This window comes from Trachymyrmex cornetzi, unplaced genomic scaffold (assembly GCF_001594075.2).
Source record: "Trachymyrmex cornetzi isolate Tcor2-1 unplaced genomic scaffold, Tcor1.1 scaffold117, whole genome shotgun sequence".
NCBI lineage: Eukaryota > Metazoa > Arthropoda > Insecta > Hymenoptera > Formicidae > Trachymyrmex > Trachymyrmex cornetzi.
This window is the reverse complement of record NW_017295730.1, coordinates 1147004-1161420: the sequence shown is the minus strand read 5'-3', so window position 1 is coordinate 1161420 and position 14417 is coordinate 1147004. Positions and strand designations below refer to the sequence as shown.

Below are 14417 nucleotides of genomic sequence, written 5' to 3'. Positions count from 1 at the left end.
TATATATATATATTTTTACTGTGTACGCACACGCACGTGCGCACGTACATGATTGAGTATCGTAAAACATGTATAGTGTGGGACTTTTTCTTTTTTTTTTATGCAAAGTATTGTCGCGCATTCACATTACAATACTTTGTGCTTATTTCAATTAATTGAACAGCATTTAACACGTATCCGGGCAAGCTCTCAATTCCTCGAAATTTAAAGTTACCTCCTAAAATATATTCCCTAACTCCATAAGTTTTATACATGTAATCTTTGATTATATAAAGATAAATATATTTATATACGTGTAAGTTTTATACGAGACTCTTAGAGAGAAAAAATATACGTTTACCCGTTTGCTTTTAGAAAATGGATCTCCCGGATAAGAGTTAATCGGTGAAAATTAATCATCATTACGGTATCATCTTCGCGCTCTACGAAAGCCTGGAAACAGCTGGATTGCCGCCGACGTTATCCCTTGGAGTATACACGCGCGTGCGTGTGCGAAATTGCATTTAAGGTGCGAGTAGTCCCTTCAAAAGTTAAAGATAAAAGCGAGAAAGTTGTGTTGCTGTTTCCCTATTTAACGTCACCACTGTTGTACAACGCTATAGCTACATCTCGTGCAGGAGTCGCTTGAGTGAGAGAAGACCTCGAGGAACATCCGAGTGAACATTTACTACCTTTCAACATGAACGACGTGATTGGTGCATACCCTACACACACAATATGCATTGTCCTCTCATTATGGATAAGAGGGAACCATTCATTTCCCCGTGCTTCTCATCGCGGACGTGCGTGATATAGGAATACGGCGCGACATCCATGACAGCCCTTTCTGGTGCACCAGGCTGACGATCTTCAGAGGAAAAACGAAAAGCGGTGCGACCCCATGCATGTGAAACGTATTATTACGCATAAATGCACGTGTTCGCGTGAAATGTTAATCAAGCGAGAACAAAAAGAAAGTTACGTTAAATAGGCACATATATGTATGTATATATATATATATATATATTACAATGTTTCTTTATTACCTAAAATATATGCACTTTGAAAATATCCTCGAAAGACTTAGAAAGGCAGGTAAGGGGCAAAACGACATTCGGGAACCAATGATTGGAGAGGTGGTGAACGAAAGTATCCAGGGACAAGGACGTCGGCGATCCTACTGAGCAGGTCTCGATGAATAGTCCGATACAAGAATGAGCAGGTTCGTCGTCAAATGTATCGCCGGTCGCATAACAAAATGATGTGCAAAATTATGTGCTCTAACAAATCGAAATAACAATGATGATCAGTCCCAAAATTAATTTTCGATCGGCTTGTACAATAGGTTTTAGGTGAATTTACACGAAGATCCTGACGGGATAATCGCGATAACAACAACATGTGCGATGAAAACAAAATGACTTATAAACCATCTTGGCCAAATCATTGCTGTATTCGCACATATTCATATTATAGCTCTATCTATAGTACATAAAACAATAACACTAAAAATTATTTAATTCGAGTAATTCTATTTTAATTTTAATTAATATGATTTTTTTTGTATATATAGTAAATTATTGTATTTAAACGCACGCTTACGCCTAGCTGCATATGATTTTCTTATTTGTGATTCTTTCTTTTTTTTCTTTAATAATATATATAATATAATAATATACTATGTCGCATATAAAAAACAATTACTTAATATAGAGTACAAGATCGTTCCTTAGTTAAGTTTACAGATTTTTTGTTTTTCGCAACTATTTATATAAACGTAAGACGTCATCCATCTCTAAAATGAACATGCTTCCGCCGCTCCCAGAATTGCGAAAATCAAGATACGAAGAGCAATCTTCGCGCCGAAATATCTCGTCAAAATAATATCAAGGAAAAAAGGTATTTTCTTTCGTTAAGAGTGCGTTATATGAAAATTAAGTAGAATCGTTAACATCTGCGAAAGATTAGTTCGGTTCGTGCAATGAATTTTCTTTTTTCTTTTTTTTTTTCGAAGTAAACAAAGCGCAATGTATAACAGTACGTCATTTATTACCCCTCCCCTCCGTAACCATCAGTGAAAATTTTGGCTACATCTAATCAAATTTGGATGTTTGATTGATTTCCTATTGTTGAATACACTTGATACAACTCGCGCTTAAATGCAAATAAATTTGATTACACGTTATCCTCCGATGTGCCGCATTCTACACGAATTAACGCGAGAATCTCGACGGTATGACGATACGAACAGTAGCCTCATAGAAGCATCACCTTTGCATGAAATGATTTTTGCTTCCGACAACGGTTATTTTACTATCGTGTCGTCATATTGCACAATGCTTGCGGCTACTAACTAACGATGCGCGAGTTATCGTGATTTAGATAACTATGAGACATTCGTTCTGACACCGCTGCGCGTAACATCCAGGTAACGCGCTAGTCGCAATTTAACATCTGAGTAGATCGCAAATGAAGATAAACTGGCGTCGGATACAAAAACAAAAAAAAGTAAAAAGGGGGAGAAAAAAAGTAAAGGGATACAGAAAATCATATAAATAATCACAACAATGTCAAAAACATGGTGACATGGTCGACCACGGTACATGTGCGATCGGCCACCGGGAACGGGGGATCACCCATCGTGAACTGCCGCTTCTCGTTCTTGGTCGTCGTGGTAGTTATCCAAAGTGACCGTCCACCCAATTTAAGCTAAAAATTCATGAGGTGTCATTTTGGCTGGCAGGTCTGAGCGTTCACCTTGTATGTTCGTGTCTGTGGTGTGAGATCGAGCCAAGGCACCGACGAATCCGGCTGCTCTAGCTGAAGAGGCACGCGACATCGCGATGTTGCTGCGTTAACAGAACAATCTGCTCCACGTTCCGCCTCTGCATCCTACAAGATTCCTTCTCTCAGTGTTTATTGCGATCGGGAAGATCCGCATGCATATCAGAGATACGAAAGATATAGTTCAATACTATAATAAAGATGGAGCCGCCCGAAACCGAAACGATTTTCAAACTAGCGCACAGAGCACTTCCTACCTTAATTTTTCTTTGTATGGAGTTTCCATACCTAGATAAAAAGGAAAATCCGCGTTATTTACCTAGAAGAGAGTTCACTTCTTAAACATTTTATTCGCCATACAGAAAAAAGTTTCTTTTACACTTCTTAAATATTTTATTTTATATAAAATCATTTCAAAAGATTATTCACAACATAATCGTATTTTTTTTTATACTCAAGCTAAGTCTCATTAACGCGTCGAGAAACTTGCGTTATTTTTTCTCTTCTTTAGATAAAACCGATTATTTATATCCGATTATCAATCACTCGTACATATTTACTCTCACAGAAATAAATATACAAGCGTGTATTTCTCGGTGAGCCAATCCGGGTGATTTCGCGATTCTTGTTCGCGTAAATACAAAAGAATATTACTCACCACACTCGCACTGATAGAAGAAGCGGACGTAGCAGCAGAGGTAGGCACCGTCAATATTGGATAATATTATCTACAAATGCAAATCCGCAGGCCCCTAAGCCATTCATCGCCATCACGCGGATAAGTTCTCTAGCATGAGATGCTGCGACTTCCAATGGCGGATGACGGGCTAAGTTAATAGATTCTGTTGAGCATGACAATCGTAACGTTAGATTGACAATCACATTTGTTAATATTACATTAACAAATCAGAATTCCAAGATGATTAATTTTCTATTTGCTCGAATTCCATTGCTCGTAATCGTAAGCAATAAAATAGAATTTAAAAAGATGTAACAATTATATAAATAAATAATAAGATAAAATCATCAATTAACGTTAACAAACGTATGAGCAATCTAATTTTATTCCTTCACGCAGAGCAATTTGGTTCAATTATTAAACATGCCATTATTTTTTGTCATTTTACATGCTTGGTTTCTTACCAAGAATAGCAGAATTCAATCTCGCGCAAACCGTTTCTCTTTCCTGAGGTTTCAATTGCCAGCCAACCGGTGAATTCCACGGATTGGAGTATGCTAACAGACTGAAAGCATCTTGCAACATCTTCTTATTGCTCTCGTTCTTTCCGAACTGCTGTCTCAGGTTCACCGACTGTGTATACAATTGTTTGCCGAATTCCAACATTTTCTCAATCGTCTGCTTGTTACCACCGCACAACTGCTTCTTGTTACTTTTGCTACACGTCACAGTATCCGCGATGTTACTGCTCTGCTGTTGACTCTGATTGGCACTGTTGTCGATTTCTGCAAACAATAATGAACAATTATAAGTGAAACAATGTTTATCCGTCCTAAATACTACAATCTACTCGACATTCTAAACATAACTCGACAATACATAAATATAGAACATATATTAGATAGTTAATAAAGAACATTTATATAATTGGATAATTTATATAGGACATTAGACAATTTATGAAAAACCATAATTACGCACTATTCGACAATCGTTACATTTATCATTTTACTTTATTATTCCGCTCGTTAGTTTTATTTATTTATTATATACAATAATTCCTAATATGATCGATTGAAACACTTTATCTAAAAGATGATCTATTTATCTATTCGCGATATCAATTACATTGAGATCTCACCCATATCTACATCCTCCCCATTTTGACACTTGTACCCATTCGAGTCCAGATTACCATTCTGATACCCGTTACTGTTCTTGATACCATTTACACCAGTGACGCTGCTCTCCTCCATGTCTACATCATCTTCTATCTGACCGTTGACGAACTGTGGGCTGGTGCCATTTATCGTATTATTGATATTCATCTCTTCCACGGTACCGGTCGGATTTGCGGACTTCACGTACGCTTTGGTCGATTGTATCACACTGGTCTGATTGGGGTTGCCATTCTGACAAACATCCGAATCGTTGCCGTTCACCATTTCTACGAACTGACGGCACTTGAGCGCGAACAGCAGGTTCGGGTCCCGATCAAGAAGACCAGGATATAACCGATTGGTCACGTCTATCGCTTCGCTGATGCGACCAGACTGTACCAGCTTTATAACCCCTGTGGATCAGTGAATCACAATGTAAAGATAAAATACAAATTTAATAACTGGACAAAAACAGAATTGTCACTTCCTCAAATTTTAAAGTGTGATATTTAGATAAATTGTATATTTGTAACTTTTTAAATATTTATTTATTATTCTCTTTCACAGATTTTCTTTTCGGAGGAGTGACAATTCCAAATGAGCGACGAGATTGCAACACCTACTCTGTCGATTTTTGATAGAGGTGTAATCCTCTCCGAACACCTGACCCGTGCTGCTGGCGAATGCCTCGGCGCTGTCGAGATACCCATGATGGACGAGATACGTACACACCATTCTGTCGAATTCGTACAGAGCTTCGTTAACTCTCGAGAGATATCGCGAACATTGGTCCGTGGCGACTTTTTCCCGCTAACTTCCTCGATTTATCCGCGCAAGCATTTGGGAAGAACTCTCGCAAATCAAGGAGGATCTTAACGGACAACAATGACAAACGAAGGAGGAGCAAAAGCAACCACGAAGGGAGTGGAATCACGCACCCTGTCCCCGTCTCGTTTTCTGGTCGTATATGTACCTGTGAAGAGTCGTCTGCCACTGCCCCTGACCGTGGTCTGGCATGGGATAGTTTATGATCTGTAATCTCGTCCGTACGCGCAGTTCGTTGATCATGTCCCCGATGTCGAAGACAAACGGCAATTGTCCAAAGTTTGCATCCACCACCTCGCCTGGAGTCTGCAGACCGACCGTCGGAAAGAGATTGGGCTGTGAAAGTGAAGTTTTAATAGAATTTCGCTTCATCATATCTAATACACGAATAATACGTAATAAATAAATCTCGGCACTTTAGCCATGTTAAAGTAAGTTACTACTAATCAATATTCTTGGATCCAGTGGACTCGGACATTTTCTTCAATTACGTTGTAAAAAATTGTTCTTGACAAATGTGTTTTTTTACAACCTTATATAATTTTAAATTACATAGTCTTATTTCTCGGATTTTGACCTTCAACATAACAATAATTGTTCAATTATATTAATTTTAAGCAAAGATACATTAATTTAAAGTACACCGCATCCGCAAACATCAGTTAGGAAATTTTGGAACAAATACCAATCAGAATTAAAATCTATATTTTTTATTATGAAATAATTTGCGTATTTGTGAAATTTATCAAATAATTTAATGATAAATAATATATAAGTTTTCTTTCTATATGTGAATAAAAGATATAAAAAGAGAAGAAGAAGATTGATGCATTATATATAACTGAATTCATAAGGAATGAAAGGTCCAAAGACTAATTGCCTCTGTTCCTATGGGATTTGAGATCTTTGATTCCTCCTTCTCTGCTTCTTTTACATTTGTTCTTTTCAAGAAACAAAACTATTTTTTTGCATTATTAATACGGTGAGTGGCTTACAGGAAGGTCCGTGAAGGCGATGCCCAAATGATGGCCATTCTTTGTGTAGAAGGCGGTGTTGTCAACGAGATTTACACCGCAACCGATCACGTCGCCGGTGGTGAAAGTCGGTCCGTAGGGTTGTCCAGTGCCACTTGAGCAGAAACTGTGTCCGTCATCGCCGTGGTAACCATATGAATGTTTATCCCAACCAGGAAGTCTATTTACGTTGACACCGGAGGCTGAGAGACCGATGCCCATGTAACCATCACGTCCCTTGCTTACGATCTTCACCTCGAAGTAATACAGGCCGCAGGCGGCCGGTATCGGGTACGTTGTGCGAACACTGGCAGCATCTTTGTGGGTTTTGCCGTAACCTGAAAAAACAACACGGCCCCGACTCTCTTTAAAGGAATCGGTGGGTCCGACGATATAGGTATTCTGTATGGCATGAAATTTAGATTGCAAAATGAAATATGTTAAAAATAAAGAAAGACAGAAGAAGAGACAGAGAGAGAGAGAGAGAGAGAGAGAGAGAGAGGAGAAGAAGAAGAAGAAGAAGAAGAAGAAGCGAGAAAAAGATGCAGTCATGAGTGGGATGTATATCTGTGGTTTGAGATTAAAACCAAGGTCGTCATGCAACTCGAGAGATGCAAGGACGAATACCACGCGCTCATATATACCTTCCTGCCCACTCTTCTAGCAGTTTATAGAATAATATGTAGTTATCAAAATATGTTAAAATATATGGAAAAAATGTATTTACATATTGAAGAGATATTTACATATTGAAAGGTAATCCATTTATTCTCTTTTATATTTTTATACTATGTTTCTTCTTAAATTTCTTAAAATATTCTACATGTAAAAATAGTAAGGTGAAACTATCACAAAATATGAGAAACTTTACATATTTTATTTATCTGTTAAGTGTTAAACTTAATTCCTGCCGTTTTTCGTCTCCAAAATTAATTTGTTTCGAAGGGAAAATGAATGAATACCTTAATCAAAGTATTTTCCTCCATTTTCTACTTTATTACTAATTAATAATACTTTATTAATACTTTGATTAAGGTATTTCTCTTCGAAACAAATCAATTTTGGAGACGAAAAACGGCAGGAATTAAGTTTAACACCTAATACAATACTATTCACAAATTTGATGAAAATACTAGATTTTAAGAAATAAATTTGTAGTTCAAAATTTTTATTTATGAATCGTATACATTATCATTTTTTTTATTTATTTTTGTTTTCATATTAAGGAGATTCTCGCATTTGATGAAATATAAGACAATAATATAATATACATGTAATACAAAAGTTAATAATATCAATTTGAAGATATTTAATTCTATATTTATAGAATTTTACATTACAAGTTGAAGGTATAATCTTATTCTGTAGTTATTCTCTTTTAAATTGAGACACTTGCGTATAAGACAGTAATTTAAAAATCGTTATAATTATAAAGCAAGTACTTAAGTTTGTTCTCGTAAAGTTTTATTTAAACTTACCGTACAGTTTACAAGAAATTTATATTTTTCAATGAAAAAAGCTAGAATATATAATATGTCAAATGAACAATGCGTATACATCAAATGAGCATCTTACAACTTTTATTTTGTCATTTTGAAAATATTTAGTAACATATAAAATTAACAATAATTATGTATAATGACATAAGATATTGTTAGTAATCTTTTTATTCCATTATTTTAATTGTTTTACATAATATTATGAGTAAACTGTCTATTGACTAGAAAGTAGCACGAGAACCTCCTTAATTGCTAATCTTTTTTTAAAATATTTTTAAAAACTTTACTTTTGGAAGAAGCGAATTTCATCGATTATATACAAAAAATTTACGTCATTTGTTTATTTTTATTTTATCATTTTAAATATTAATTTATAATCTTTTTGTAAAATATTTTTAAAAGTTCGTTATGGAAGAAACAGAGAATTTCATCAAATATATAAAAAATCCACAAATGGAATGGAAAAGTGAAATGAAAGTGGAAGTAAAGAGATAGATTATTGGAAATATATTCTTATTTGAGAAAGAAGAAACATTCAATATCTTATATCTATATATTTCTCTAATTGTAACGCGTTCGCTGGAGCAAATTTAACTAAATTGGCTGACCACCTAAGTCTACATGTCAAGATAAGGGTAAGAGAGCTATGGTCACCTTCGAGATACGCTATGTACCTCGGATACGACGTGAAATATTGATTTCAAGCTGCATGCATTAGTGCCGCGAGGAAAAGCGACGTGATCTAGAGAAACGCCGAAGTCACCGCAAGTAAAATGGCCATTTCCCTTCACGCATCGTAACTCGGAACGCGAGCGATGTATTTTCGGTGCGATACGGTACAATGTTCGCGCGATGACGATAAACATTTCCTTTAGGAAGCAACTTTCGCCTATGTTAAGTAGAGGACCTCGGCGCACGCTTATATAATGAGATATCGCAGTCGTACACAGGGTACTTTCAAGGTATTACATACGTGCATTTTTTCTCAACAAAATTGAATATTAATTTGTCGACGATTAAAATTCAAGCTTTCGATTATTGTGACTTCCTGTTTCGATCTTTTAATATCTTATAAGAACAAAATTAATGCGAAAAACTACAAACGTTATGAAGCTACAAATTGATTTGCAGAAGAACATGATTTACCTAGGCAGATGTATGTAGGGCATTAGGTCATCGCGCGGCACATCGATGCAATATTACAAGCTTATCCACGATCTGTGATCTATGAGTTTCCAAGTGTCAGGCGCATGTCTCTTGCCCTTACACAGCATAATACACCGTATCTATATGCTCCATCGAGCATCATTTATGTAGCTTTCGGAAGCTTCATTAAAGCATTACGCCCGCATTTTTTATCTTCTGGTTAACTTGTGATTAGACTTATACTTTATTTTTTTTATTCTGATACTTTAAGGCTCAATTTTTATTAATAATCTGGTTAACTTGTGGTTAAGCTTAACCTGATGTTTTATCTCATGAGCTTCATCTATGATGATGTTATGAGCGAAACCACAAGTTAACCAGATAATGAAAAATTGGATCTTAAAGTATTAGAGAATAAAAAAATAAAGAATCCCCTATTCTTTATGCAAACAACAGTCTTCAGCAACGCTGTTGTATCACGTAATATATCAGCGTTAGTAAAGAAAAGAATTATTTCTCTAAAACCAGTATTTAGTTCGAAACGAAATACAAAGTATTTACTTGTTCGACTATTAAAATATTTCTTTTCACTTTTTTATGTAAAATAATATGTAATGATGTGCATTATTCCGCGTATAGAATCGGAATATATACATATGTAAGCCAATGAATGCGTCAGTTTTCAGGTATAAATTATTTATTATCTGAATAGTTAAATATTAATTACTGCACGCGCGTGTGCGTAATGTAAACTATTATTTTATTTATTAATTATACATTATAAAAAAAGGGAAAGCTTTTGTTTTTAATTCTGGTATTAAATAATTAGATAAATTATCACGCTCTAACAACGTGATTATATTAAAAATTAATGATAAACTTAAAAAGAAACGAGTACGTTTTTTAAACGTGCAATCTTTCTTAGGCACAATTCTGTATCTTTAAACAATTCTATATATATATATATATATATAGATATGTACTTGAAAACAGAGTAAATTAATTAACTTCTCTAACTATAATTAACGTTTACAAAAACAGCCTTTTGGATTTGTTAACTTTCGCAAAAATGGCAAACATTTATGATCGACAGCTCATAAACTCCGCAGAAACTGGAAGACGATGGTGTCTAAAGTGGGACGAAGATCAAAACAAGGTCCGATCGGTCTGTATTTACGAGATCAAAGAGCGACACGTGCAAGGAAAAAGGGAAGGAGTTGATGGCTAACGGTAGATGCACTATTGCGAATGACGACGACGGCCTTCCGCTTTCTCAGGCACTCCCATGCAAGGGAAGCCACGTGCACTCGTTACAAACAGATACATTCGCGGATTGCCGATATGGACAGCCTACAGCCACAGTTGAGTCTTATATTGAATTTCGCCAAAATTGTTACCACGAATAGCGTGTAAATGACAGGTGTTTCGACAGCTCTTCGAGGTCCACAATGATTGCATCTCATCTCTTTGAAACGAAATAGTATAGGGATGCTCGAAATGCATTGCAGCCAAACGTGCATGATTACGATTCATGATTATCGGTGTACGTAGAATTATTTTATTCTATTAGCAGGCACGTCAGAGAAATGCCGCTGTATATATATCTCTTATCTAATATGACTTGTTTAATAATGTGGGATTTTAAAGACACAATTTTTTTTGTGAATTTTAATGAATAAATTTATGTCTATAAAAAAGTAAATAAATCCAATTCCAGTGATAGTAAAAACTTGTTAAAATTTCACAAATATATAGAAATTTTTTTAAGATTATTATACAATCCGGAACAATATAAAAATCTACAGTGAAATTCGAAGAGCCAGATTGCTGATGAAAGATGAAAATTTCTATCGACGATTAATAATTCTGAATTCGTATTATGTTTCCTAAAAAAGAAACGTCGAGCTATCGAATAACGATCTTTGACGAAGCGAAAGAAAATACAAACATAAATATCACAAATAAATATGCCTTAACTGTAGAAATACATGAACCAAACAAAATTCTGTTAATTCATTTCAAATGGAATTTGCTTTAATAGAATTTCGATGTAAGTGAAATATTTATGTTGCAAGCTGAAATTGCCTGTGTGGTGCAGCTCTCTACAATCTCAGAAGCAACGATCGAAGTTAAATTAAAGGATTCAAGCGACGGATATTATCGACGCGCAGCATGGCTAGGGTCGAGTGTTGCATGCATTATGCTTCATGTCTGCTGCATATTGTAACTTCTTGCAGCTCACGCTCTCCATTCATAATAATCAGAATTTTATCAGAGATCGCAACTGCTTAATCACACTCGGCGAATGTTTATCTTATGATCAACGGTAATTATGAAGATACAAACGCCGATAAATTTTTTATGTTTAATGAATTTTATGCATAGATAGCTGTTCGTTTTGCAAATTCATTTTGCTATATTAGATAGATTTTTGTAAAGAAAAAATTATATATGTGTATAGCGAGCCTTATTCTGTGTAATAATTGCATATGTTTGAAACAAACATTCATAATTTAACTTTCATTTTGCAGCTACATCGCGTTATTCTTTATTTAAAAATAATTTATAACGCACTATTCCCCCCGCGTATATAATTAGAATATAAACAGTAAATATCAGTCAGTTTTGAGATAATTACCCGTTATTCTTACACGTAAAAATAATCCATAACGATGTCATCGTTATTATTTGTTCTCGTTAGCAAAATAAATATAAAGGAATCGTCTGACGAAAGTCTCTTAGGAAGAGTTCTTGCATGAAAAAAAAAGAGAAAGAAAATACCCTTTAAGATTATACCGTCGACGTATCAATTGCTCGCGAAGTAACCGAGCAAACGTACGACAATTGTTTATCTCTTTCGCTTCGTTTCCTCTCAACAATCTTCGTGCGCCGGATCAAGGAGAACAATATTTTCGTTCGCTGCACGAACACATCACGTTCGTCGTGCGTGAACACGCTCGACCAAAGCCGATACAGCACATTTACGTTTTAAATGCCTTTTAACTTTTCTTATTCCGTACAGCACGGTGCACCAAGGGAAGCCGATAAGTGGCATCGTGTTCCGTGCCGTCGTCGTTGCCGTCATATAACGTTACGTTGCGGCCGAGCTTGCGGCACACACGCCAGGAATCCAGAGGATACACCATGTATATAACGAGCAAGGGGGAGCGCAAAGAAGCAAGAAAAAAGGGCCTTCGGCCATTTCTGGCATCGTTCGCTCTCGATACGAGAAAAGAAATTTGTCCGTAGGGAGAACTCATGGGATTTGAATGCGCGGAGTGTTGAGCTCTCCGTTGAAAAACGCCCGTATCACGTCGAACTTTAACGACAGCCTCCTCCGACAGGAGGAATTCACGGAGGATTGTTCCGTAGCAATAATCTGGTGGCTAAACATCGTGTGTAGCAGCTCTCCATTTTCCGCCATTGAATATCTCGGCGATCAAGTCTCGCATCAAGTTGCTGACGCAGCAGCTTTACTTCTTCAACTTAACGTTCTTTGTTTATATAGCGATCCCGACGAAACGCGATTTAAATCTACTCAAACCTGTGCATTTAGTTATCTTTCTATATGTAAAAAAAAGAGAAAAATAATGGTTTGCCTCTCAGATTCAAGAAACAATTTATTATATTGAATGTTGACGTTTTATGTCCTGTTTCTATCAGTGCGTAGTAACTGTAATCTTATTTTTATCTTATTTTTATCAATATTTTTTTAACTAATTTATTATTTCCTAGTTCTAAGAATTAAAAAAATATTAAAGAGTAAATTAAACCGAGATTAAAACTAATCTACATTGACAAACTATAAAAAAAAAATTGTTCGTTTGACTAAATTAATTTAGTTTGACTTTACTTTTTTTCTTATGAAAAATGTGTATGGATATTTATATTATATTTGATTTAAATACATACAATTAATTTAGTCAAATGGAAAATTTTTTTCAGTGTAGAAATGGAACACAGGACACCCTGTATATCAACGTGAAATTCGATGTGAACGAGGGACGGGAGGAGGGGGGAGAGGGGGAAGGGGATCTCCGAAGCGAGGATTCGACCGAGCGACGAGCCCGCACGGGACGTCGACGAGAATCGGGGCGCGGGGTCGAGTCCACATATCGTTTTCACGTCGACGTACGTAGCTGTCATTGACATTGTGCGTACACATGTTCCATCTCTTTCGGTTCCTCTCTCCGTGTATCGCTCTATCTCACTCCCTCCCCCTCTTTCTCTGACATTTCTTTTCCCTAGCAGACGCGTCGACAGAAATCGACGAGCGTCCTGCAGGAGGAGGCACCGCGAGGATTGACCGCGGTGACGAGGAAGGTGTCATCGCATCGACGAGAACAGACGAGGGCGAGGGCGAGGGCAAGGACGAGGGCGACGCGGAAAGACTCGACCGCGGGGGACTGGCTGACTGATCAGCTGATTCCTTTGTTTAGGTCGCTGACACACGCTGAAATAGCGCCCTGCCATTTTCAATCGATCGACCGTGCCTGGCCCGGGAGCAGCCCGATCGCGGGGCGACACGGCAGAGGCACGAGGCTGGGAACGGGCGTCCGGATGGCCCGCGGCGCGGCGCAGCGCGAAGGTCCGTACCGAGGACGCGCACACGCGTGTCCGCGCGACGAAGGAAGCGCATCGTCTCGCGTGCGCGGAGGTCGCGCGCTGACGGGCTACCCACGTACCTTTGTAGTGAACGCGAAGATTGTTTTGCGACAGGCCTATGTAGCTGTACTTGTCCTTGGTGCTCCAGGAACGCGGCAACGGCGTCTTCTCCTCGTCCACCGTAGGATAGAGCAGTTTTAGCCGGTCTATGGGCTGGCTCTGCCCCGAATTCGTTTTCCCAGGCTCCATAACACTCCGTTCATCGCTGGTGGCCGCCATCATTGTCGTCCGCTGCCCCACTCGCCCCGCTCTGGCCTCCGCGATCCACACGATTCCTGGACGCGAGTGCCGTTGCCGTTGCGCACGTCCGCACGCGCAACTCTCACAGCTCGCACAGCTCTCGCTCTCGCACCCTCTCACACTCTCGTGTCTCGCAGTCGCGGATGGCACCAGCGAGAAACCGAAGAAACGAGCGACGGATAGACGAGCGTACCACCTGCTCGCGCCGCGTGCCCCGCCCCCTTTTGACCGCCTTGCGTATCCAAATATTCCAAATCCATGCTAGCAGTGCTAGCACCCGCCAGTTACGCCACTACGGAAAAATAAGAGCATCTTGCCGAACCTGGCCGAACCCGCTACAACAATTGGAGACAAATCAAGACGAGTCGACTTTGATTCGGTTCCCCACGATTTTTCACCTCACGAGGACTTTTCTGCGAGAGCAGCA

The 14417-nt window shown here is 37.8% G+C and overlaps 1 protein-coding gene across 3 annotated transcripts; it reads right to left on the bottom strand.

The window, feature by feature from the left end:
* Positions 1-1641: 1641 nt before the first annotated feature.
* RanBPM (Ran-binding protein M) lies at positions 1642-13980 on the bottom strand. Of its 3 annotated transcripts, XM_018514872.1 has the most exons (9): positions 13771-13980; positions 6423-6805; positions 5576-5763; positions 5226-5338; positions 4584-5015; positions 3907-4227; positions 3422-3605; positions 3021-3051; positions 1642-2871 (listed from the first exon to the last, which is right to left on the bottom strand). In XM_018514872.1, exons 1-7 carry the CDS (start codon positions 13970-13972, stop codon positions 3472-3474), a joined length of 1773 nt encoding a protein of 590 aa, XP_018370374.1. In that variant the 5' UTR covers positions 13973-13980; the 3' UTR covers positions 1642-2871; positions 3021-3051; positions 3422-3471. The 3 variants fall into 3 exon arrangements, with proteins under 3 accessions (XP_018370374.1, XP_018370365.1, XP_018370384.1); XM_018514863.1 differs by lacking the exon at positions 3021-3051; XM_018514882.1 differs by lacking the exon at positions 3021-3051 and having other exon boundaries at positions 6423-6778.
* Between the last annotated feature and the right edge of the window lie 437 nt (positions 13981-14417).